Source organism: Somniosus microcephalus, chromosome 16 (genome assembly GCF_052327205.1).
Source record: "Somniosus microcephalus isolate GS21.2 chromosome 16, FLI_Smic_1.0, whole genome shotgun sequence".
Classification (NCBI taxonomy): Eukaryota; Metazoa; Chordata; class Chondrichthyes; order Squaliformes; family Somniosidae; genus Somniosus; species Somniosus microcephalus.
In genome coordinates, this window is record NC_141002.1 from 65771454 (window position 1) to 65795359 (window position 23906).

At 45.7% G+C, this 23906-nt stretch overlaps 1 protein-coding gene across 1 annotated transcript in view; it reads left to right on the forward strand.

Annotated features, from left to right (window-relative positions):
* The window catches only part of met (MET proto-oncogene, receptor tyrosine kinase), a 148874-nt gene that overhangs the window by 75560 nt on the left and 49408 nt on the right, over window positions 1-23906 (forward strand). Inside the window, exon 4 of the mRNA XM_086009795.1 lies at window positions 23453-23587. Within this exon, the coding sequence (XP_085865921.1) occupies window positions 23453-23587 (135 nt within the window). The remainder of the gene's footprint in view (window positions 1-23452; window positions 23588-23906) is intronic.

Here is a 23906-nt window from a genome sequence, read left to right on the forward strand (position 1 = left end):
TATGGGCCGAAATGGCCTCTATCTGCACTGTGGGGTTTCTGTGATTTCTGTGAACCCTATCAGCATAACCTTCTGTTCCTTTCTCCCTCATGTGCTTTTCTAGCTTCCCCTTAAATGCTTTTGTGCTATTTGTCTCGACTATTCCTTGTGGTAGCGTGTTCCACATTCTGACCACTCTCTGGGTAAAGAAGTTTCTACTGAATTCCCTATTGGATTTATTAGTGACTATCTTATATTTCTGACCTCTAGTTTTAGACACCTCCACAAGTGGAAACAATTTCTCTACATCTACCCTATCAAACCCTCTCAGAATTTCAAAGACCTCTTTCCGGTCACCCCTCAGCCTTCCCTTTTGTAGAGAAATGAGCCCCAGCCTGGCCAGCCTCCCCTGATAAGTACACCCTCTTAGTTCTGGTATCATCCTTGTAATTCTTTCTTGCACCTTCTCCAATGCCACTATATCCTTTTTAGATCACCTGCTTTGGTTCAACGTCCATTTGTGTCTGATTGCACCTCTGTTACGCGCCTTTGGCTGTTTTCTTCTACATTCAAGGCACTATATAAATGCAAGATGTTATAATTATAATAAAGGAGCAACAGGTTAAGATCATATCTAATATATTGAAGCTGAGTGCAGCTTTGGGCCAGGGAAAAAAATCAGTCAGGCTAAATTTGTCTAATTTAGCTGTCAACTAATGTTCCATTTAAAAGCTTAGTGCTGATTTTTCAAGATGAAATTTGTTTTTCCTACATGACTAAAAATCTACGGCTTTCTTTCTGTAATCCAGCCAGAGCATTTTAACGGGTAATGGTATTGAACCTCATGTCTTAGAATATCTGCACAAGGTCAGCCAAACCTTGAAACAGGAAGTTTGCTGTGATAAACAGCCATTAAGATGGGCTTTGAATTGTCATTAATTGCTAAAATCACTTTTCTATCATTTTTTCCACCCTTCCTTGCCTCCCTGTATTCTATTGGTGCCAATATGCTAAGTAAGATCATTAAAACCTTGATCCTTTTTTCCGACACAACCTTCCATTGTAAAAAATAATTTACCTGGGCTCTAATGCCTATATTACATAGTATTTACTGCACAGAAACAGGCAGTTCGGCCCAACATGTCTGCCTCCTCCCACCTTCTCCATCTCACCCTATTAACAAATCATATTAAAATACTGCTTGTTGTTTCAGTGGTTGCCTTAGAATCTCACCTGACAGTTTTCTGTTTGTTTCTTGACTTTTTTTAAGCATTTTAAAATTTTCATTTAGAGGCCAATACCATAGTAATGAGCAGTAAAGTGGTTAGGAGGAGGTCGGAGTGGATTAACCCTTTAACTTAAATAAGCAACCTCATAACATTGTCTTTGCTCTTCTAAGTGATCATAACTATATGTTTGAGATTGTCTTGTTTGTTTTGTGCCTATTGAGTTAGTGTTGGGTGGGCAGGGTGCATGTAATATATGGTTAGGTGGCTTGATGTATTCAAATTAACTGTGATGTGCCTCAATAATTCCGAGACTCGATGTTAGCGAAACAAAACAAGGCTTTTATTAACTTAGAAGGTAACACGCAGTGGAGAGAGGTATCTTCCATCTGGAGGTCTGCAGTACTGGATATGAGGCCAGACTGAGCTTGCTTACATAGGGGCCAGGTATGGGCGGAGCCCTACACACAATACATTACAATATACAATACAATGGTGAGGAGACGGAACTGAGGTAAGGGAACTGAAACCTGAAACCAACCACAGTCACAGGCAGTGATGAATGGAATATTTCATCACATTCTGTAAGGATTTAAGAATACCTTTTATAATACTAAAACAAAAGCAAAACACTGCGGATGCTGGAACTGCGCCATCATAATCGCTGCTCCCATTTTTTTGGACAGAAGATGCAGGTAATGTTTCTGCTGTTGCCATTTACAGCTCCTCTAGACCCATCTTTTGTTTCTTTACTTGTCCCATTACCACCCCGTTTTGCCTTGCCCCATCATCTTTTTTGTCATTTAATCACTCCTGCCTTCCACTCTAACATAGACCGTCCCTTTTTGTTCTTTTTTCCCCTCTCCCTGCCTCTGTACTTGCTTACAACGTGTTACATCTCTAACTTTTGCCAGTTCTAATGAAAGGTCAACAACCTGAAACATTGGGCTGGATTTTCACGGGGAAGGCGAGTGGGCGGGAAATGCGGGACAACGGGTTTCCGCAGGCCCTGCCAACATTAACGACAGGGCCTGATTTGCGTCTGAAGCCTCAGTTTCCCGCCCGCAGCCAGCCAGATTGAGAGGCTGAGAGGCTGGCTGGCTGCGGGCGGGTAGGCCTGTGGCACTAGGCCACACAGAGGAGGGAGGGAGGGCCAGGGGTGTGGAGAGGGAAGAAGATCGCGGACATCAAGAGACCGGGGGGGGGGGAAGGAAGATCGAGGCCGGCCACCAGAGGATCGATTGTGGGGGGGGGGGGCGGCGGGAGCGGGGAGGGGGGGCCTCCGGCAGGGTGATCAGTGGCCTTGTGAGGGGGTCTCCGATTACAAGGGCTGGGTTAGGCAGGGACCCTGTGTTTATGTACCTTTAAGGGAATAACTGGCCTTAGGCTGCAGTACCGGCAGTGACCACCCCTGTATAAAAGGCCCTAGCAGGCTTCTGTAGTTTCAGTTTCAAGCTGCCTCTTGTTCAGTAAAGTACCTGTTAAACTGTTCTCCCAAAGTCCGTGTATTATTGAGGCGCGGACTTTACAGTGGCGACGAGTAAGTTCGAACTCACCTGCAGTGTGGCATCATCTCACGGGGATCTCGCCTGAAAGGAAGGTCCTGGAAGGTCGTAGTCTGAGCAACGGGCGTCGACCGAGGGCAACCGCCCAAAGAATCCATCGGTGTTTGGAGAATTGTGGGAGAGACTGTGGTTCCAGCGAATCGTGCTGGTAGCAGGTAGCGCGCTGACCCTTCCGGACTGCGGCGGGCTCAAGCTCGATCGAGCGGCTCTACAAATCGGGCCGCACAGCGTCGCCGGGAAAAGAAAACAAGAGAGAGAGGGTGGAGCGCACAGGGCGCGGTCGGTGCTCGAGAACAGGACAGCGGAGAGAAACTAAATGGGGGGGAAGGAAAGTGAGACGCGCCGAAGCTGCGGGTCGCCGCCATTACCCCGTAGAACGCTAGGAGCAGCGTGGCAGTAAGGGGAAGAAGCAAAAGCACGGGAGGCGCCATTTTATCCCGTTGGGGAAGAAGCAAAAGCGCGGGAGGCGCCATTTTAAATCGCCCAAGATTTTGACAACGAGGTAGAAGACTGGACCACGTATGTGGAAAGAATTGAAGTGTACTGCAAGGCAAATGAGGTGGCTGATGGAAAGAGGGCATCGGTATTATTCAATCTGATGGGTGCGAGTACGTACGGCCTATTGCGGAATTTAATTACCCTAGCTAAACCAATGGAGAAAAGTTTTGAGGAGATTGTTCATATCTTACAGGAACACCTAAGCCCTACACCACTGCTGATAGCAGAAAGATTCAAGTTCCATAAAAGAAACCAGCACAAAGATGAGAGCAATGCTGACTATCTTACGGAACTACGCAAGTTATCGAAGCACTGCCAGTTCGGAGCAGGACTGGCAGACACCTTACGGGATAAGTTTGCCTGCGGGCTCCAGAGTGAAGGAACCCAGAAACGACTACTTTCAAAAAAGGGCCTGACGCTAGAACAGGCTTTCAGCGTGGCAGTATCCTACGAAGCAGCAGCACGGGGAGCTGCGGAAATACAACAGAAACCACAAGAATACAGCGCTAACGAAATGGCGTATGGAGCCGAAAAGTGCTATCGCTGCGGCAGAACAACCCATGAGCAGAAGGACTGCTGGTTTAAAGACCAAATATGCAGGCAATGCGGGAAAATGGGACATATAGCAAGAGTCTGCAGGTCGGGAAAGAAGACCAACACGACAAGAACTACTAAGGAACAGTACAGGAAAGTAAAGAAACTGACAGATAGTAGTTCAGAAGATCAGGAGAATGATAAGGACTCCGGGAGCAGGCGACTAAGTTGTTTAAAGTTACACAACGTGATCGCAAAAGAAGATCACCGAACCATTTGAGTCACCCTCATGATAGCAGGGTCCCCAGTGAAGATGGAATTGGACACAGGATCAGCCCTAACTGTCATGAATCGACGAGACTATGAGCGGCTATTCTCACACATACCCTTAAAGGACACGTCCATTGTATTGAAGACATACACGGGGCAAAAGGTCTACCCCAGAGGAAAAATAAGGGTGCCAGTTGAATATAACGGAAAGGAAACACAGAAACTATACATGTATATACTACGAGATGGAGGACCACCATTATTGGGACGTGAATGGATCTGAAGACTACAATTGGATTGGCATTCCATTCTGGCACTAACTGTGACTGACAAAAAAGATGATGACGTCGCACCTGGACGTCTGCCACAAATTGTATCTGACGCGGAAGAGGTGTTCCAACAAGGACTTGGGACTCTAAAAGGAGTAAAGGCAACCATAAAGATTGAGGATAACGCAACCGCAAAATTTTTCAAGGCCAGACCGGTGCCATACGCGATACGCCCAGCTGTGGAAGCTGAACTGGAGAGTCTGGAGCGTTCGGGGGTGCTGTCTAAGGTGGACTGGAGCGAGTGGGCCACACCCATCGTTCCTGTAATGAAGAAAGCATTGAGCAGCACACCTGGGGAGCTAAGGAAGGTTCGCATCTGTGGGGACTTCAAGGTGACTGTGAACCCAGTCCTGCACACAGTACAGTATCCGCTTCCGCGGATAGAAGATATTTTCGCCTCACTATCTGGAGGGAAACGTTTTACAAAGATTGACCTGGCTCAAGCGTATCTACAAATGGAGGTGGAAGAAGCATCTAGGAAATACCTCACGATAAACACTCACAAAGGCCTTTACCAGTACAATCGACTGGTATTTGGGGTAGCATCGGCCCTGGCTATGTGGCAGAGGGCAATGGAACAAGTCCTGCAAGGGATCCCGGGGACCCAGTGTTATTTGGATGACATCCTGGTTTCGGGCGAAAATGACAATGAACACCTCGCCAACCTGGAACAGGTGCTCACGAGATTGCAGGAATATGGGCTACGAGCCAACCATCCCAAATGCGAGTTCTTCAGGAGACAAATCTCGTATTGTGGCCACATGATTGATGAGGAAGGGTTGCATAAGTCGCCGGACAAGATTGAGGCTGTAGTCAAGGCTCCAGCACCAGAAAATGTGTCGCAACTGAGGTCGTTCCTCGGGTTGGTGAACTACTACCATAAGTTCTTGCCGAATTTATCTACAATTCTGCACCCACTGAACGCCCTCCTTCAAACTGGTGTAACATGGAAATGGAGTGATGAGTGTAAGCATGCCTTTCAGGAATGTAAATGCCAAATCACTTCAAAAGAAGTATTGGCCCACTACAACCCAACACTACCGATTCGGTTGGCATGTGATGCGTCACCTCACGGCATTGCAGCGGTGCTGTCACACAAATTCCGTGACGGTTCAGAGAGGCCAATAGCCTTTGCATCGCGCTCGCTAACCTCAGCCGAGCGTAACTACGCCCAGATTGACAGGGAGGCCCTCAGCATGGTGTGGGGGGTGAAGAAGTTCAATCGCTATCTGCACGGGCAGAAATTCACCCTACTGATTGATCATCAACGGCGTTCCGGTGATGTCACTTTTTCACTTTTTCATGGGGCACATCAGTATGACATAGAGTACAAAGGTACGAAACAACATGGAAACGCTGATGGGCTGTCGCGCCTACCGTTGCCTACGGCGGAAGAAGCACCTGCAGTGGACCTGGTGGAGCTATTCCATGCGACCATAGTCAAATGTTTGCCTGTTACAAACGCAAGTATTGAGAAGGAAACCCGAAATGACCCAACACACTCTCGGGTCTATGATTTGACGGTGAAGGGATGGCCAGCATATGGCGACTCACTGTTGCCAGCATTCTCGCCAAGGAGGGAACAGCTGTCAGTGTGCCGGGGAACCTTGATGTGTGGATCCCGAGTGGTAATTCCACCCAAGTTGAGAGATAGAGTACTCAATGAGCTTCACGAGGGTCATCTGGGAGGGGTAAAAATGAAGGGCCTAGCCAGGGCGTTTGTGTGGTGGCCGGGAATCGATAAAGAAATCGAGGATATGACCAAGAGATGCACAGGATGCCAGAAGGTCCAAAACGCTCCACCACAGGCCCCGCTACATCCATGGGAGTGGCCCTCATCTCCATGGCAACGGGTACACATTGATTTCGCTGGTCCATTTATGGACTCAATGTTTCTAATCGCTGTGGACGCCCATTCGAAATGGCCAGAGGTCATTAAAATGTCCTCCACCACCACGGAGAAAACTATTGCAGTCCTGAGGACTATCTTCACCAGGAATGGGTTGCCAGAACAGATCTGTTCCGACAATGGCCCACAGTTTGTGTCTGAGGATTTCCGGAGGTTCCTGAAGAATAATGGGGTGAAACATTACACATCTGCCCCATATCATCCAGCCACAAATGGATTGGCTGAGAGGTTTGTTCAGACCTTTAAAAAGGCCATAAAGGCAATGTATAATGACGACATACCACTGCAACACAAGGTGGATAACTTCTTGTTTGCTTACCGGAATGCGACACATGCAGTAACCAACCAAACTCCAGCCGTATTGTTTTTCAACTGGAGACTAAGATGTCGCTTGGATTTGCTCAAACCAAGCATAAGACGAGATGTTGAGGATAAGCAGTTCCAGCACATAAATGAGAAGCCAACCAGGAGCTTCAAGATAGGGCAACCAGTCTTGGCCCACGACTACCGAACAGAAAAATGGCAGCCAGGCACGATATGCACACAGCAGGGACCACTAATGTACACAGTGGACGTTGGAGAGAGCATCGTGAGACGCCATGCTGACCAGATTCTAGAGTCCCAGGAACAAGCCAAACCTGTACCACAAGCATGTGCACCTGGTAATGAGCCCGAAGTACAGATTGCGTCTACCTCAGAAGCAGGGGTATTGGAAGGTGACGAACCAACCAATGACAATGAGCCAGAATTGACTCCACCACCAGAACAGGATACTCGAGAAAGGCGCTATCCAGTCCGGATCAGGAAGCCTCCTCAAAGACTGAACTTATAAATGACTATTTCAGTTGATGTATATATTACTGAGAAAATTGTAATTGTAATTAGTTATTATTTAGTTGTTAAATGAATGTTATGTACTGTTTATCTAAAAGGGGAGGAATTGTTGTGTATGTACCTTTAAGGGAATAACTGGTCTTAGACTGCAGTACCGGCAGTGACCACCACTGTATAAAAGGCCCTAGCAGGCTTCTGTAGTTTCAGTTTCAAGCTGCCTCTTGTTCAGTAAAGTACCTGTTAAACTGTTCTCCCGAAGTCCGTGTATTGTTGAGGCGCGGACTTTACACCCTGGATCCAGGAGGTAGGTGTAAAAACACTTACCTCCTAAATCCAGCAGTCCCCACCTTGCTGTAACTGCCGGGTTTTATGAATTGTGTAAAACCCGTCCACATGCAGTTAAAAACAAAATGGTAGTTAAAAAAGAGGCTTCCAGCCTTATCATAATATTTAAATTGACAGTCCGCGGCCTCCTGGAGGTGGAGAGGTCAGCGATGCAGGTAGAATGCAGGAAAAGGTGAATGAGAAAAGACAAGCTCCCTTTAAATTTCAGGTTGTCCTGTATTTTCAGGGTTTAAGTTAACACGTGCTCAATTTTGCCATTGTTTGCTTTTGTCATCCTTTACCCTGAGTGTTTATATTTGGGCAGTGCCTAACAAAAGCTGATTAGTTGTGACATTCTATTTATATTTTGTAATGTAGGCGTTGCAAGTTTTTGTTGGCGTTAGATGTTTCTTGTCCCTTTCCAGCACCAGCATGCAGCCAGAATCCAGATAACCAGAATCCCAGATAACAGAAACTGGACCAATTACAAACTTGGGCTAATTTATCTGACAAAAGCATTATCTGTCACACCCTGTTTTGTTTAGAAAGTAATGTGCACATACAGTACTTATCTGTGTGCTACCTGAGTGATTGGTGAACTTTATCAGAATACAGTGGGGCTTGTGTTTCTGTTCTGATGTGTGACCAATTTTCTGGGCGTTTGCAGATGGAGCTGTGTGTTAACAAGGTTATAATGTAATGCCAGCGTAGTACTTGTTCTGAGGTGCAAATCCTGAATCATGGGTGTTGGAGAGTCACAGTAGATGTGGGTCAGAGATTTTGGCGAGAATTTTAACCCCCAAGAACATGTGGGTTGGGAGCAGGTGGGGTGGGGGGTGAAAATTTGTGATTTTTAGAGCTGGAGCGCAACCCGGCTCCAACACGCCCACTTCCGGGTTTAACGGAGGTGCGTTTGGATGAAGGCGAGAAATCTACACGCCAAAGTCGGGGATTTCATAATTGGATGCAGGCGGGAACTTATTGGCTCAATTAACGTCATTGGGAGGCGTTAATTTGTCTCCAAATTTAACTTGAGCAGCATGGACTTCCCGGGGCTGGGGAAACTGACCAGGAAAACGGAGGCGAGTTTTATCAACAGTTTATGTGGGCAATTTAAACTTGTCATTGTCCCATCTGAATAAAAGCTCACTTATTGAAGATGGTGTCTCAGTTCCCTCTGGCAAATGTTTGGCAGAGAGTGCTTGTGTGAATACAGCTTTTTTCAAACTTGTGAGAATTTGAGGTGGTGGCAGACATCTGCAGCCACCTATAGCAAGACCTGCTCCCTGCTGGATCTGGTGGCCACGCATTACCAGTGGCTGTGAAAGTGTCCATCGCCCTGAACTTTTTCGCCTCCAGTTACTTCCTGGGTTCTACCAGCGACATATCCAGGATCTCCCAGTCGGCTGCATAAGGCAGGTCATTGATGGATTGTTTGCCAAGGCCGACAATTATGTAAATTTCCCCTGTGATGACAATAGCCAGAATGAACGGACGCTCGGATTTGCCTCTCCGGCTGGATTCCCCCAGGTACAGGGAGCCATTGACTGCGCACACGTGGCAATCCAAACACCGCCACAGCAATAGGAGTTTCTATAAACCGCAAGGGAGATTTATCCATCAACACGCAACTGGTGTGCAATCACAAGAAGAGGTTCACGCAGATCTGCGCCAGATTCCCTGGGAGCTGTCATGATGCCTTCATACTGTGGCAGTCCAACATCCCAGACCTTTTCATTCCAGGAAGCAGACTTAAGGCCTGGCTTGTAGGAGACAAGCCATACCCACTTCAAACTAGGCTCATGACTCTTGTGAGGAACCCCACCAATGAGGCGCAGGAACGCTACAGCTCGAGCCACATGACCACCAGGTGTGCCATCGACCGAGCCATTGGAATGTTGAAGATGCACTTCAGGTGCCTGGATAGGTCTGGAGTCGCCCTTCAATACTCGCCAGCGAGGGTGTCCAGAATGATAGCAGTGTGCTACGTCCTGCACTACATTGTGCAGCAGAGAGGATTGCAGGTGGAGGAGGACGAAGGGGCTCATCACTCATCTTCAGATGAGGAGAACGTAGAGGAGGAGGAGGATGAAGACGGGGCACCCATCGCCAGACCAGCTGCTTATATTGCTGCCTTAATATCGTGAAGGTTCACCTAGTGTGAAACATAAGAAATGGAATCCTGCGGTCCGCTCCCACCACCAGGACTACTTCTCCACCCCCCCTCAACCCTTTGCACTAAACAGTCCTTCAACCACTCATCCACCCATTGCACATCTAACCAATGGGTCCCATTATGTATTGACATTCATCATTAAACAAGTGAAAGGGCGAGTTGGCACTCGGGACGCAATAATGAGACTCCAGGCGGATAAATCACCTGGACCTGATGGCTTACATCCTAGGGTCTTGAGAGAAGTGGCGGTAGGGATTGTGGATGCATTGGTAATAATTTTCCAAAACTCCCTGGACTCGGCAAAGGTCCCGGCAGACTGGAAAACTGCTAATATAACACCCTTATTTAAAAAGGGCAGTAGACAGAAGGCTGGAAACTATAGACCAGTTAGCCTAACATCTGTGGTAAGTAAAATTTTGGAGTCCATTATTAAGGAGACAGTAACAGGACATTTGGATAATCATAATTTAATAGGACAAAGTCAGCATGGTTTTATGAAGGGGAAGTCATGTTTGACAAATTTGCTGGAGTTCTTTGAGGAAGTAACATATAGGGTGGATAAAGGGGAACCAGTGGACGTAGTGTATTTAGACTTCCAAAAGGCATTTGACAAGGTGCCACACAAAAGATTATTGCTTAAGATAAAAAATCACGGGATTGGGGGTAATATTCTGGCATGGATAGAGGATTGGCTATCTAACAGAAGGCAGAGAGTTGGGATAAATGGTTCATTCTCAGACTGGCAATCAGTAACTAGTGGTGTTCCGCAGGGGTTAGTGCTGGGTCCCCAACTCTTTACAATCTATATTAACGATTTGGAGGAGGGGACCGAGTGTAACATATCAAAGTTTGCAGATGATACTAAGATGGGAGGGAAAGTAGTGAGTGAGGAGGACATAAAAAACCTGCAAGGGGACATAGACAGGCTAAGTAAGTGGGCAGAGATTTGGCAGATGGAATACAATACTGGAAAGTGTGAGGTTATGCACTTTGGCAGGAAAAATCGTAGAGCAAGTTATTATCTTAATGGCAAGAAACTGGAAAGTACTGAAGTACAAAGGGATCTGGGGGTCCTGGTGCACGAAACTCAAAAGGTTAGTATGCAGGTGCAGCAAGTGATTAAGAAAGCCAATGGAATGTTGGCTTTCATTGCTAGGGGAATAGAATATAAAAATAGGGAGGTATTGCTTCAGTTGTACAAGGTATTGGTGAGACTGCACCTGGAATACTGCGTACAGTTTTGGTGTCCATACTTAAGAAAGGACATACTTGCTCTCGAGTCAGTACAAAGAAGGTTCACTCGGTTAATCCCGGGGATGAGGGGATGGACATATGAGGAGAGGTTGAGTAGATTGGGACTCTACTCATTGGAGTTCAGAAGAATGAGAGACGATCTTATTGAAACATATAAGATTGTGAAGGGGTTGGATCGGGTGGATGCGGGGAGGATGTTCCCGATGATGGGTGAAACTAGAACTAGGGGGCATAGTCTTAGAATAAGGGGCTGCTCTTTCAAAACTGAGATGAGGAGGAACTACTTCACTCAGAGGGTGGTAGGTCCATGGAATATGCTGCCCCAAAAAGCTGTAGAAGCTACATCATTACATAAATTTAAAACAGAAATAGACAGTTTCCTAGAAGTAAAGGGAATTAAGGGTTATGGGGAGCGGGCAGGAATTTGGACATGAGACTTGGTTCGGATCGGTCATGGCCCTGTGGGTAGCGGAACGGGCCCAGGGGCCATGTCGCCTGATCCTGCTCCTATTTCGTGTGTCTAATTCTGTTAAATTCAGGAGATGGTTCTGTGATAGTGGATTGGCGGTTAGGATCAGATCAGCCATGATCTTATTGAATGGCGGAGCAGGCTCGAGGGGCCGATTGGCCTACTCCTGCTCCTATTTCTTATGTTCTTATGTTGTTATGACATGGAAGTGGTGCTAATCAATAAATTTTATGTGGCATTGTTAAAAAAAAAGGAAACTTAACAACATAACATTTTGTCAAACATCCATGTGCATACCCTTGGTAAATTACAATTTCTTCAATTTACGCTTCCTACCGCTTTTACATGGTGCAACCTGTGTGGCTTCAGCAGAGGTAGAGGCAGGCTACTCGGATCCCTGCCCTGACTGCTGAGATACTCTTGGCCCTTTCCCTCCAAAGACTGCTCCGCCTGCACCTGTAGCCATCGGGAGACGAGGCAGCATGTCGGTTACTGGCTGAGGGGGATGTGCAACCGGTGAGAAGTGGAAGCGTTTTGAGTGGAGTTCCCACTTCCGTGTCCCCTTTCGCCATCATCTCTCTCCTGTGCCATATCACTCCTATCACTCTGCTGCAGATCAGCTTGGTGAAGATCAGAGACACGTTGTAAGGCCAAAGATAAGGTATCTGTCATCCTGTTTAAGGCAGCAGACAAGTTGGCATCCAAAGTCTGCATGGCTGTGGTCATGGCCTGCATGGACTCAGTTGAGAGCCTTGCTTGAAGCTCCATGGAGGCAGCCTCGCTCTCCATGGCAGATATTCTCGCAATTCCTTGCACTAGCAATCGAATTGGACTCCTCCATCCTCTCTGCTAGTGTGGAGCGTGCGTGCAGCATGTCTGTCACTACCTGGTTAATTTGCTGATGCACATCTAGCATTCTCCTTCTCAATGATGGCTCCCGGGGTTCAGCATCAGTGACTAGCTGAGCAGAGCTTGGAGAGGATTGCACCTCCCCCACCGAGGTGGACTCTCCACAGATTTCCCTGACACTTGTGTCTGCTTGTGCTCACTTATGAGGTATGAATCTTGAGGTGAAAACCCAACTAACTGTCTAAGTGGACCCACCGAAGTGCGAGTATTTGCGCTGGTGCATGGCTGTATGTCCTATGACGGTGTACCCTCAGAAGGAATGAGATCCTCTGAGGAATCATCCTCATAGATGTCCTGCGACACTTGCTGTATGCATGAAGGTCCTGGAAGACAAAAGAAAGGGCGATGATTTCTTTGTGGCAAACTCACAATCTTGACAATCACCATGCTCGGTCTCCTCATAGTTCAGTCATTGATGAAATGAAATCAGCCTATGTGTGTCAGAGATATTTGTAATTCTGTCACCAGCTATCTGCGAGCTCCCTGTCTCGCCATCTCCGACTGAGAGGGACGATGATGTGCCACTTGTCTCCTGGGCGTCCTCCTCTGCATCAGTGAGCTGGAGTATTTGTGGCAGACCACCTCCAGTCCTGTCCCTCTCCCTTGCGTTTCACGCTCTCTTCTCCTACAAGGGGTGAAAAAAAAGTCCAGTGAGTGAAGATGAGGTATTTACCCGATGGTTGCAGTGCATTCGGTGCAGGTGACTATGAGACACATGCATCACATTGCATAAGGATTGGGGTGAGTGTCAACGGTGGATGGATAAATTGGGAGGTGATGAAGTGCACGGAAAGTGAAGGCTGGTGCTCCTGAAAGTTGAATGGGTGTGAGGAGTGATGTGATGGAGAACATTTAGCAAGACAGAGTGAAGTGGTGGGCATGGGGGTGGGGAGCAGTGGTGGAGGGGTGGGGGGTGGGGGCGGCTTAAAGCACAGGATGTAGTGGAATCAGCAAATATACTCATTAAACTGCTTCCTACATTGCATCCATGACCCTGGCGCAATGCTCCTCAGCTACCTCCAACCACACCTTCTTGGTGAGACCAGCAGGTTTCTTCCTCCCATTGCTGGGGAAAAGCCTGTCTCTCCTTCTCCTGACTGCACCCACAGTAATTTCAGGGAGGCGTCATTGAATCTGGGTGCTGCTTTTGTTTTATGTCCACCATCAAGCCTGAACACCCCCAATTTCCATTTGTGCGCTGTCCCTTTAAATACAACTGAGATTGTGTCATGTGGATGCGCATCACACCTGCTGTGCAGCTTGGAGACACAAAACCCAGAAGTCATAATTAATTAAGGAATGGTCAGTCGTTGAGTATATTCACGACCGAGATTGATAGATTTTTGGATATTAAGGAATCAGGGGATATGGCGATAGTGCAGGAAAGTGGAGTTGAAGGTCGAAGATCAGCAGTGATCTTATTGAATGGCCGAGCAGGCTCGAAGGGCCAAATGGCCTACTCCTGCTCCTAATTCTTATGTTCTTAATTGGTACAATTCAGTTGCGATTGCAAATTCCGACCAGCTCAATTGAATTCCGGGTTTCCCCCACGCATTTCCACTTCCTGCTCGGAAGCCACCTTCATGTTAATATCGGGGCCTTTAACTCTGGGCGTGTGGGTGGCAGGCTGAGTTAGAAACTCATCTGCTGCAGCATAAAACAGACCCGGGGGTATTTTAACTCCCGGGTCTCATTAACATGCCGCCGGTCGACTTCCTCCCCAGAACGGGTGGGAAGCCTGCAGCAAATTGGGTGGTCCATGGCCACCCACCGGCGTGCAAGTAGGCGTCAGGAGGGTCTCGCAGGAGGGAAGCGGGAGAGGCTGCAGCAGAGGCAGCCTAAATTTACCTGTGGACCCAACAAGAGCTGTGCTGCTCCCCTGGCCCCACAAGGAAAGTAAAAACAAATTTATTTTGACTGGCTTCTTCTGGTCCCAGATCCTATTCTCACTTGACATTACCTGGCAGGAAAGCCAGAGCGACCTCCCCATTTAGCAGCCCGTCCAGAAACCCGAGACAATTATTTATGAAATAACAACAGAAAACGCTGGAAAAACTCAGCAGGCCAGGCAACATCCGTGGAGAGAGAAACAGAGTCAACGTTTCGGGTCGAAACCCTTCGTCAGAACTGAAAAAAAAGGGCAGGAAATGAAAAGATTAAAAGGCAGTTTGGGGGCTGGGGAATGGGGGAGGGGATGAAAGAAGAGACATTAAGAGATATTCAAGGTGAGACGAGATAGTAATAGGACAGGTAAAGAAACAAACAATGGCTCTAGATGAAGTGTGAAATGCGCTGGCAGAGTGAAAGACAGCTGCCATGTGGGAGAGAGAAAAAAATGGAAAAGGCACAAACCAAAAGTGTGGATAAAAAATATAAAAATATAATAGGGGCCGAGGTTATGATCTGAAATTGTTGAACTCGATATTGAGTCCGGAAGGCTGTAAAGTGCCTAATCGGAAGATGAGGTGATGTTCCTCGAGTTTACGCTGAGCTTCCGTGGAACAATGCAAGAGGACGGTGAGGTCTGAGTGGGAATGGGGCAGTGAATTGAAATGACAGGCAACCGGAAGCTCGGGGTCACCCTCACGGACTGAACGGAGGTGTTCCGCAAAGCAGTCACCCAATCTACGTTTGGTCTCCCCAATGTAGAGGAGACCACATCGTGAGCAGCGAATATTTTATGAAGTTGACTAACAACCTGAAAATATATTGAAGCCAGGACATGATCCAAGATGTTAAACTGTAACAAATCTGAATATTTCTTGTGTCATGGTTTGATTGATAATTTACTTTCTCGAGACCCTTGTGTAGTGATAGAAAATGGTCTGCTTGCCTCAAGTACTTTCCCCTACCCTTTCAAATCTGCTGTCATCACCACCTCCTCAAAAATCCCTCCCTTGACCCCACTGTCCTTGCAAACTACCGCCCCATCTCCAACCTCCTTTTCCTCTCCAAAGTCCTTGAACGCATTGTCACCTCCCAAATCAATGCCCATCTTTCTCGCAGCTCCATGTTTGAACCCGTCTAATTAGGTTCCCATCACAGCATTGAAGCAGCCCAAATCAGTCACAAATGAAATCCTATCTGAATGCGACCTCTTGTCCATCTCCCGCTTCCTTCACCTCACCATTGGCAGCCTTGCCTTCCGCTGTCCCAGCCCTAAAATCTGGAATTCCCTCCCTAAACCTGTCCACCTCTCTTCTCCTTTACGACCCTTCTTAAAACCTACCTCTTTGACTAAGCTTTTGCAAACCTGTCCCAATATCTCCTTTGGCTTGGTTTCAGTATTTGTTTGATTACGCTCCCGTTAAGCATTACGGAATATGTTAAAGGCACAATAAAAATGCAAGTTGTTGTTGAATGAAAACTTAAAATTGACTAATTAATGGATAATATGGTAAATAATATGAAAAGACAAGAATATTGTGACCGAAGCAGAGCCCTATCCGCAAACTGTAAAAATCTCAATCATTTTTTATACAAAATTTTCGGCCAATTTAATTGTGAATTTAAAATGCAACTCTGTTAGCTGCCTGCTGAAAAGAGTTCCTTTGGCCTTGATTTTAACTCCCTCCATGACGGGCGGGAAAGGGGAGCGTGACCCCAGCACGCCACCTTTTTCACGAGAGGTGGGACACTTAACATATTTAAATCGGGCTCCCATAGTGCAATTTAAAATTCACTGTTGCTGCACGGGTTTCCAGAGGTCAGGAAAGCCTTCGGCCCTCCCGCCCCAGCCCCAAACGCCAGCTTCCACCGCCACCCCTGCCCAGTCGATGCAGGTTCTCTTTACCCCCCTCACGACCATGGGCCTCTACAATCTCCCGATTACCAGGGACAGTCCCCGGCTGCTGCCTCCTGCCGCTGATTTTCCATCCCACCCACTGACCAGACTGTCCCGGGTAGGAAACGGAGCTAAAAAATTTTAATGAGGTCCTGCCATTAAGTTCAGCCGGACCTCCGCGTCGCTGGCCTTGGCAGTTACTTCGGCCGATTTCGGCATCACCCACACCCTGTCCGCCTCCCCGTAAATATTGGGGACTTCTGGCGGTGGGGGGCATGAAGTGAAAGAAATACTGTCTGGAAGTAGTGGTTAGTCTCAAGGACAGGCGGCCCTACTTGGTTAATGCGACTGTTTATGATCAGAAACTAATCAGGTCAAGTTTGTTGGGGCTGGTATCTCAGGTCTTTGAAATGTTAAATGCACAGTGTTCTGCAACTGTTCTCAGAGCCAATCTATTTGATATCCAATCATCATAATGGCTGGAAGTCTATTTTTCCACTCTTCAAAGCGAATGGCAAAATTGATTTAATAACATAATTCCCCACTAATGGAAAATAATTCTTTCGATCTTGCGTGTCGTGTTCAACCTTGGAGAGCCAAAAGAATGGTATAATAAGTAAGATTTCCCCCATTATATCAGTTCCCTTGTTTCTACATGTATATTGTATCCATTCTGTATAGTGCCTCCTCCAATTTTATTACCCCTTCTAGTATGATATCCTCTGCAAATTTGGGTAATTTGCATTGAGGCCGGAATTTTCAGAGGTAAGAACAGGTGGGTTGGAGGTGTGGGGGGGAAGTGAAAGTTATGCAAATGTAAAACCCGACCCCAACCTGCCCACTTTCACCTTTTACTCAGGCGGGACGGGGGGGGGGGGGGTGCGGGCTGCCAACCGCTGCCAGGAGGCGGGTTGGCAATTTAAATATTATAATGAGGCCCGAAGCCCCTACTTTAATCTGCTTTGCAGGTTTTACTGCAGGCGACCAGGGATCCCGGGGCTCGGGATTCCCGGTAGCTGCAATGAGGCGGCCTCAGCCTCTGGGAGCAATCCTTGTGGGGCGATGTGCAGAAGGAGTGCTTCCTCCCAGCCCCCCAAGCTCCCCCACCAGCAGCCTGCACCCCCCCCCCCCCCCCCCAGGGTCAGAGATCGGACCCCCCGGGGATCGTGACTGATCCCCAGGTCGGGATCGAACCCCACCCCCCAGGAGCTCGGACCCGTCCCCCCTCCGCTTGGGCTTGGACCCCCCGACCCCCACCCCACCATCCTGGGCCCAGCACTTACCTGGTCCTGTGGCCTCCTGGACCGTGTTCCCCACACGACTAGAAGCCAGCCTGTCAATCAGGCTGACATCCGGGCGGGGAACCCACCCTTCATGTCGCACGCACACTGTTAAAACTCCACAGCGTGTCGGGAAACTCGAACTTCCGGGTTTCCCGCCATTTCACGGGTCCCCCTGCCCTGTGCGGATGGGACCCGGGAAAATCCAGCCCTGAGTTTCTGAATTCATGTCATTAATGTAAATTAGAAGCCATAGTGATTTCAACAGCGAGCCCTGGGGCAGCTCGTTCAGTGTTTCATTCCCCCATCCCAGTATAAGTATTCTATCAAGTACCCATTGCTTTCTATGCTTCAGTCTCATAAAAATATTTAAATGAGCGACCCACCTCCTGGGAGTGGATTGTTTGCCCGTCTCCCATCCCTCCTCTATTAAAATCAGGTTCGAGGCGGGTTGGGATCGGGTTTGAGAATTTTAACACCTGACCCAAACCCACCTGTTTTTGGAGGTTAAAATTACCCTCATGGTATTTATCATAGATTGCAGACAAGGAGCCCTTTTAGTAGTCTAGGACTTGCATCTCATTTTATATCAAAGTCATTGCCTATTACAGATTTAAATTAAAGTAAATTACCAGAAGCAAATTACAGTAAAAGTGAGCACTGGAGCTCAAAGATGTTAGCAGAATTAATATTGACTCATCTGGCAGTGAAACAACAGGATAAGGACAGTGCATACCAGTTAGGTCATGTCCCACTCCAGAGACTTGAGCACATAATCTAAGGTGACACTTCAATGCAGTACTGAGGGGGCATTGCACTGTCTGAGGTGCCATCTTTCGGATGAGACGTTAAACTGAAGCCGCCCTCTCAGGTGGGTGTAAAAGATCCCATGGCACTATTTGAAGAAGAGCATGGGAGTTCTCCAGTGATGTTTGTCCCTCAACAAAAATCACTAAAACAGATTATCTAGTCATTATCTCATTGCTGTTTATAAGAAAATCAGAAATAAGAGCAGGAGTAGGCCTTACGGCCCCTCGCGCCTGCTCCACCATTTAATAAGATCATGGCTGATCATCAACCTCATCTCCACTTTCCCATGCGTGCAAATTGTCTGCCGCTTTTCCTACATTACAACAGTGACTACACTTCAAAAAGTACTTTATTAGCTGTAAAGCACTTTGAGGTGTCCTGAGATCATGAAAAGCACTATATAAATGCAAGTTCTTTTTTAAACAAGGAATAAACCCATTATTTTAATTAAAAGTACTGAGGAAGCTCATGGTTTCATATGTGAAGATCATTCAGCCTCAAAAGCTGGTCATTTCCAACATGTATATTAGCCACAGAATTCTGGCGCTTCACAAGAGCGTTATCAAACAAAATGTGCCAATGAGCCACATAGCGGAATAGGTGACCAAAAGCTTGGTCAAAGAGGTAGGTTTTAAGGAGCGTCTTAAGGGAGGAGAGAGAGGCAGAGGGGTTTAGGGAACAAATTGGACAGCAACTTCCTGATTTCCGCGTATAACTGCGCATGTGCGGATGCCAAAAGTTGCTGTCGGATTTGCTCCTTTAATAATGGTGAGCACTGATAGCCTCACCATTATTCATAGCAAAATCCGGGCCAATAAAAACTTTGGGGTTGTGCAACTTTAAAATGAAATGTTAATTTCTTTATACATTCTTCTTGTAAGTATAAGAGAAATCAGAAATGTTAACTTTCGCAGAAGAGTTGGTCAGTTCATATAAATGCAACTCTTTCTTTATCGCAAAACTAACAGGTGAATGAGTATAGGTTGTAAGGTTTGGCCTTAACTAATGAATCACTCTTAAGGTCATAAGAAAGCATGATTGCTATACTTGTATGCCTGTTTAGAGCTTCATTAATTCAATTTTGGGTGAAACACTTCCTTGTGTGGTTAATCTCTCAGTTCTGTCTTCCTTCATCAACATTCTAATTCCGGTAATACATGATTCAAGATAAAATTAGTGAGCATTTCGAAATGCATGACTGTATAGATAAAAGGAATACAAAAGATTTTTGAAAGACAATTAAGGTGTCTGCCAGGATGTTTTTGGCAAACATTCAGGCGCATAGTAGAAAAGGAACTGTAGCAGCATGGACAGAAAGTCAGTTGATGGCCAGGAACCAAAGGGTTAAGGTTAATGGTTATTGCTTGGATTTGTGAAAGGTTGGGAGTGGTGTACCCAAAGGATTAGTGCTGGGTCCACTTTTGTGTTTTCTCTCTCTATGATTTGGACTTTGAAATTTGCAGCCTACACAAAGATAGGGGGTTCAGCAAATAACGTCAAAAACTGCAGAAGACATGGGCAGGTTAGTGGAATGGACAGATCGATGACAATCTAATTTAATACAGACAAATGTGAAGGAATGCATTTTGGGAGGAAAAACGGGGAATGGGAGCATATACTTAATGGAAACACACTGAAGAGTGTGGTATGTGTGATGGAAGACAGACACCTCGGAGCGCAAATACATAATTCCCTGAAAATACATGTGCAGGTAGATTCTTTCATGAAAGATGCTATTCACATTTTGGATTTTATAAATAGGGGCATAGAGTGAAAAATCAGAGCTTACAATAATATTCAGGCCACCAAGTACTGTGTGGAACTTTGGCCGTCCCATTACAGAAAGGACATGGATTCGTTAGGATGATTGCAGGGATAACAAGCTATAGTTATGAGGCAAGACTTGAGATACTGGGATTATTTGCACCAGAGCAAGGAAGACTATGATAAGATTTAATAGAGGTTTTTAGAATTATAAAGTGTTTTGATAGAGTGAATAGGAAAATATTACTTTCTCTGGTTGGGCAATCAATAATAAGGGATCGTCAATTTAAAATTATCAGCGCGAGTGAGGAAAGAAGTTATGGGAAATATTGAATTATGGAACCGGGAGTAGTTAAGACAGAGACATTGCATCTTTTAAGGGGAAAATGACTAAATAATTGAAGCAGATGGAGATACGGGGCTATGGGCAGTGACACAGAGGCTTGTGATGCATTGGACAACTAAATGGTTTTCCTCTCTGCTGTACACTTTGGTGCCAGATGAATGATCGCTGCCTCCCCCATATAACTTATGAAACTCTGGGCATCAAAACTAGAAATAGCGATGGAAGAAATTATCACTTAGTGTAAGCAATGGTTCAGAAATCATACATCTAAGAAGAAAGGCATGTGGAGGCATGACTGTTGCATAGATTTTGAAGAGGTAATTACAAGGGATTTGTAATCAAATAAAAAATAAAATGGAAATGATTGCAAAAAACTTTTTGATTGCAAAGGCTATAGATTAAGACTCAAAATAGCTAATGAATCTTATTTTTTTTAAATAGACCACTTTTAATTTCATAAAATACAGTTAAATTATACAAAGATGAGGTAACTAATATACCAGGAGTGGTGATTTGTTGCAATGTGTTAAGTTATGTAAAAGCACCTTTTTGCCAAAAGGGGTGGGGGAATCAAATGAGGTGGAAACTGAGCTTTAATAACATAGTAACAGTTTCAAAAAGGAGAAGACCTTTGGACCATCTAGCCCATCTGTCCACTGTATTCCCTTGGTGTCTTTCTAATAACCCTGAATCCCATTTGTTGGCATAAATCTGTTTCATTCTATCTTGAAACCCATTAAGGTTTCTTGTTTCATCACCTTTGCCAGTAATCTGTTTCACAAACTGACTATCCTTTTAGAAAGAAGGGTGCCTGCTGCATTTCCTATTTTCTTTTGTTGTTCTTAATTTGTAAATATGAGCCCTTGTACTTAAATTCTACACATGGCAAAATAGCTCACGGTTATAGTCACAGTTCGGGACCAGACACATTCAGGGACCAGACACATTCATGTTTTATTTTCATTGGCAGAAGTAAAATGTTTTCAGGGCCTAAGGTGACTCCTAGCTTTATAATGCAGCTCTTTCTGGCATAGTTAATGTCTCAAATGTTGTAGTCAGGAATTACAAGTATGAACCAGACTTGTGCCATTCTTTGGCACTGTTCAGGTGTACTGTGCTAATAAAAATAATTTCAAATGATAATGAAGTAAATCTTGCTGTGCTTTGCTTACAGGAGAAACAAGACATTATATTGAACCCAGGGAAAGAGCCCAATGTTAGGCATCAGTCTATAATTGAAATAGTTTTGGCTTATCATTTGTGTTGTTTCTTGCATTATAAACATTGATTTCAAGTGACACAAACTTTGATTTTTACCTTATGATCTACATGATCTGTGATTTAATGTCAGTAAATGATGATGTCTAAGATTCAGTTGTTATACAAGCAAAATCTTAACATGATTAGATTAACCAATGCTGGTGCTTCTACATTTAAAGGTTTAACTACTAATACAAAAGCAAAATACTGCGGATGCTGGAAATCTGAAATAAAAACAGAAAATGCTGGAAATACTCAGCAGGTCAGGCAGCATCTGTGGAGAGAGAAACAGAGTTAACGTTTCAGGTTGATGACCCTTGGTCAGAACGATGACTGCATGCTTTTAATACTGTGCATCAGCACCTCACACATGCAGGAGGTGGATTGCTCCACATTTCTCATCAGGGTGCAGAAGTTGCTCGGCACATCACCCAATGACTAACAGTCTATCATGGTTTGAAAGCGTTCATTTTTTGAATGTAGTGCCACGGCGATCAAGCTCCATTGCCTGTTCGGCTGCTGAAAGGGCCTCCTCCGCTTCCTTCTCTTGCTTCTCCTGTTCCTGCTCGCTAATGCTCAGTGATTCCACCTTAGTGCTACCCTCATATTCACTATCTATACCCCCCCCCCACCCCCGCCCCCCCCCCTCAAGTGGATGTAACTGGGCTGCATACCAACTCTTGGAATTTTGATAGGGTTTCAGACTAGCTGCTTCCTGCAGGTTCCATGGAAGGTTTAGTCTCTGATTTCTCTGTCGTTCCAGTTACAAGAAAGAGGAACAAACACAAAGACAAATTAATAAGCGAATATGTAGAAATTGGTTTATTCATCAGTTTCATGAAAGTTGACCTTTTCGGACATATTGACCAAGACTGGGAGGGAAGGTAGGAAAGAGAACAATGAACCCTCAGTGGGGACATGCCCATCCACTTCACCATCTCCTGCCACCTCTCAAGTTGCGCTGCCAGAGCTTCCCTGCCCTTTCCTCAAATATGATGACTTCCTGAACTGTAGTAGGTCCTCCTCCAACAGCTGTGGTTTGCCTTCTGTACAAGATTTCTACGACTTATTGCAGCATCATGGCTCCTTACCGCGTTAGAAGCGATTTTTCGATTTGAATTCAGAAGTAGTTGCAGTAATTGCGAAGGTGAAGCTGTTTTACTTTCATGCATTAGATTCCTGAGGATACTTGTATGGAGTAAATGTGACTTGTGACTAGTGAGTCAATCCGTATTGTGCATAAGACTTTACCACCTTTAGCTGATGCTATTTTAACTCGCTCATTACGTTAAACGATAGGAAAATCTTGTTCTTTTGCAGAACCTCTTTAACACTTACCTTCTGGCTAAAATGACTTCTCAGAAACACCCAGGATATTTGTCTGCAAGTTGTTAGCTTCCACACTGCTCACCCAGGCTTAGGTTCCTCGGTTCCCTCCACAGGCTTTCCCAAGGCCCCAAGATACTCCAGCGCCTTTAAGCAGCCACAAGCCTTTAAGGCCTGCAGCAGCACTTGAATTTCCTGTGCCCTCATGGCTGTGCCCAATAGGAGGCCTTAGAGCCTGACCATGTAATGCCATGACATGCAAATTAAACCCCAAGAGGAAATCAGGATCCAGCAAAGTGACAACAGGCGCAGTACTATTTCAGTGCGCTGCCCATCCACAACACTTATTTCTATAGGCCCCAGGAAAATGACTCCACATATGTTTTACCAGGGTACAGAGCTAGGATTTTTAAACTGGGAATCCACTCAAGAGTCCCATGTACAATTCATTTACACTTCCAACAGCAAATTTAAAAGTTAAAGTGGAGAAAAGTTGTTGCCATGATGAATTTGTCTTTTGATGTCAATGTGCTAGTGATAGCTTGTGTCAGGACATTGACCAACTCCAGAAACATTTGAAAATCGCTATAAATATTATGATTACAGGTGGTGGTTACACGAGTTGAGCGATCGACACCCCATGTCAATTTCCAGCTGGACTCCAGCTCGGTATCTCCTAAAGTAGTAGTTGAACAATCTGGATCTGAAGATGGCTACATAATTGTCATCACAGGGCGAAAGGTAAGTTTGCTTTGGTTGTAAATATCTGTTCATATGACAGAGTAATTTTTTAAGATTTTTACTTGCCACCTTCAAATATTTGCTTTAGTCACACTGTAGACATGACTAGTAGTTTAATTTGATTTTCAGGAATACTGCAGTATTAGTTGATCCCCCATGATGTTTAAAGGCACAAATGTTTTTACCATGGCCCAGAATTTGCTGGGAAGATGACGGCGAGTTTAATGCGCACACCGTTATTAATGTTTGTGGTAAACCACTGTATTGTATATTGCCACCTCTGGGTGGCGCTGTGTATGGAGGCATGCCTCAGCTGACT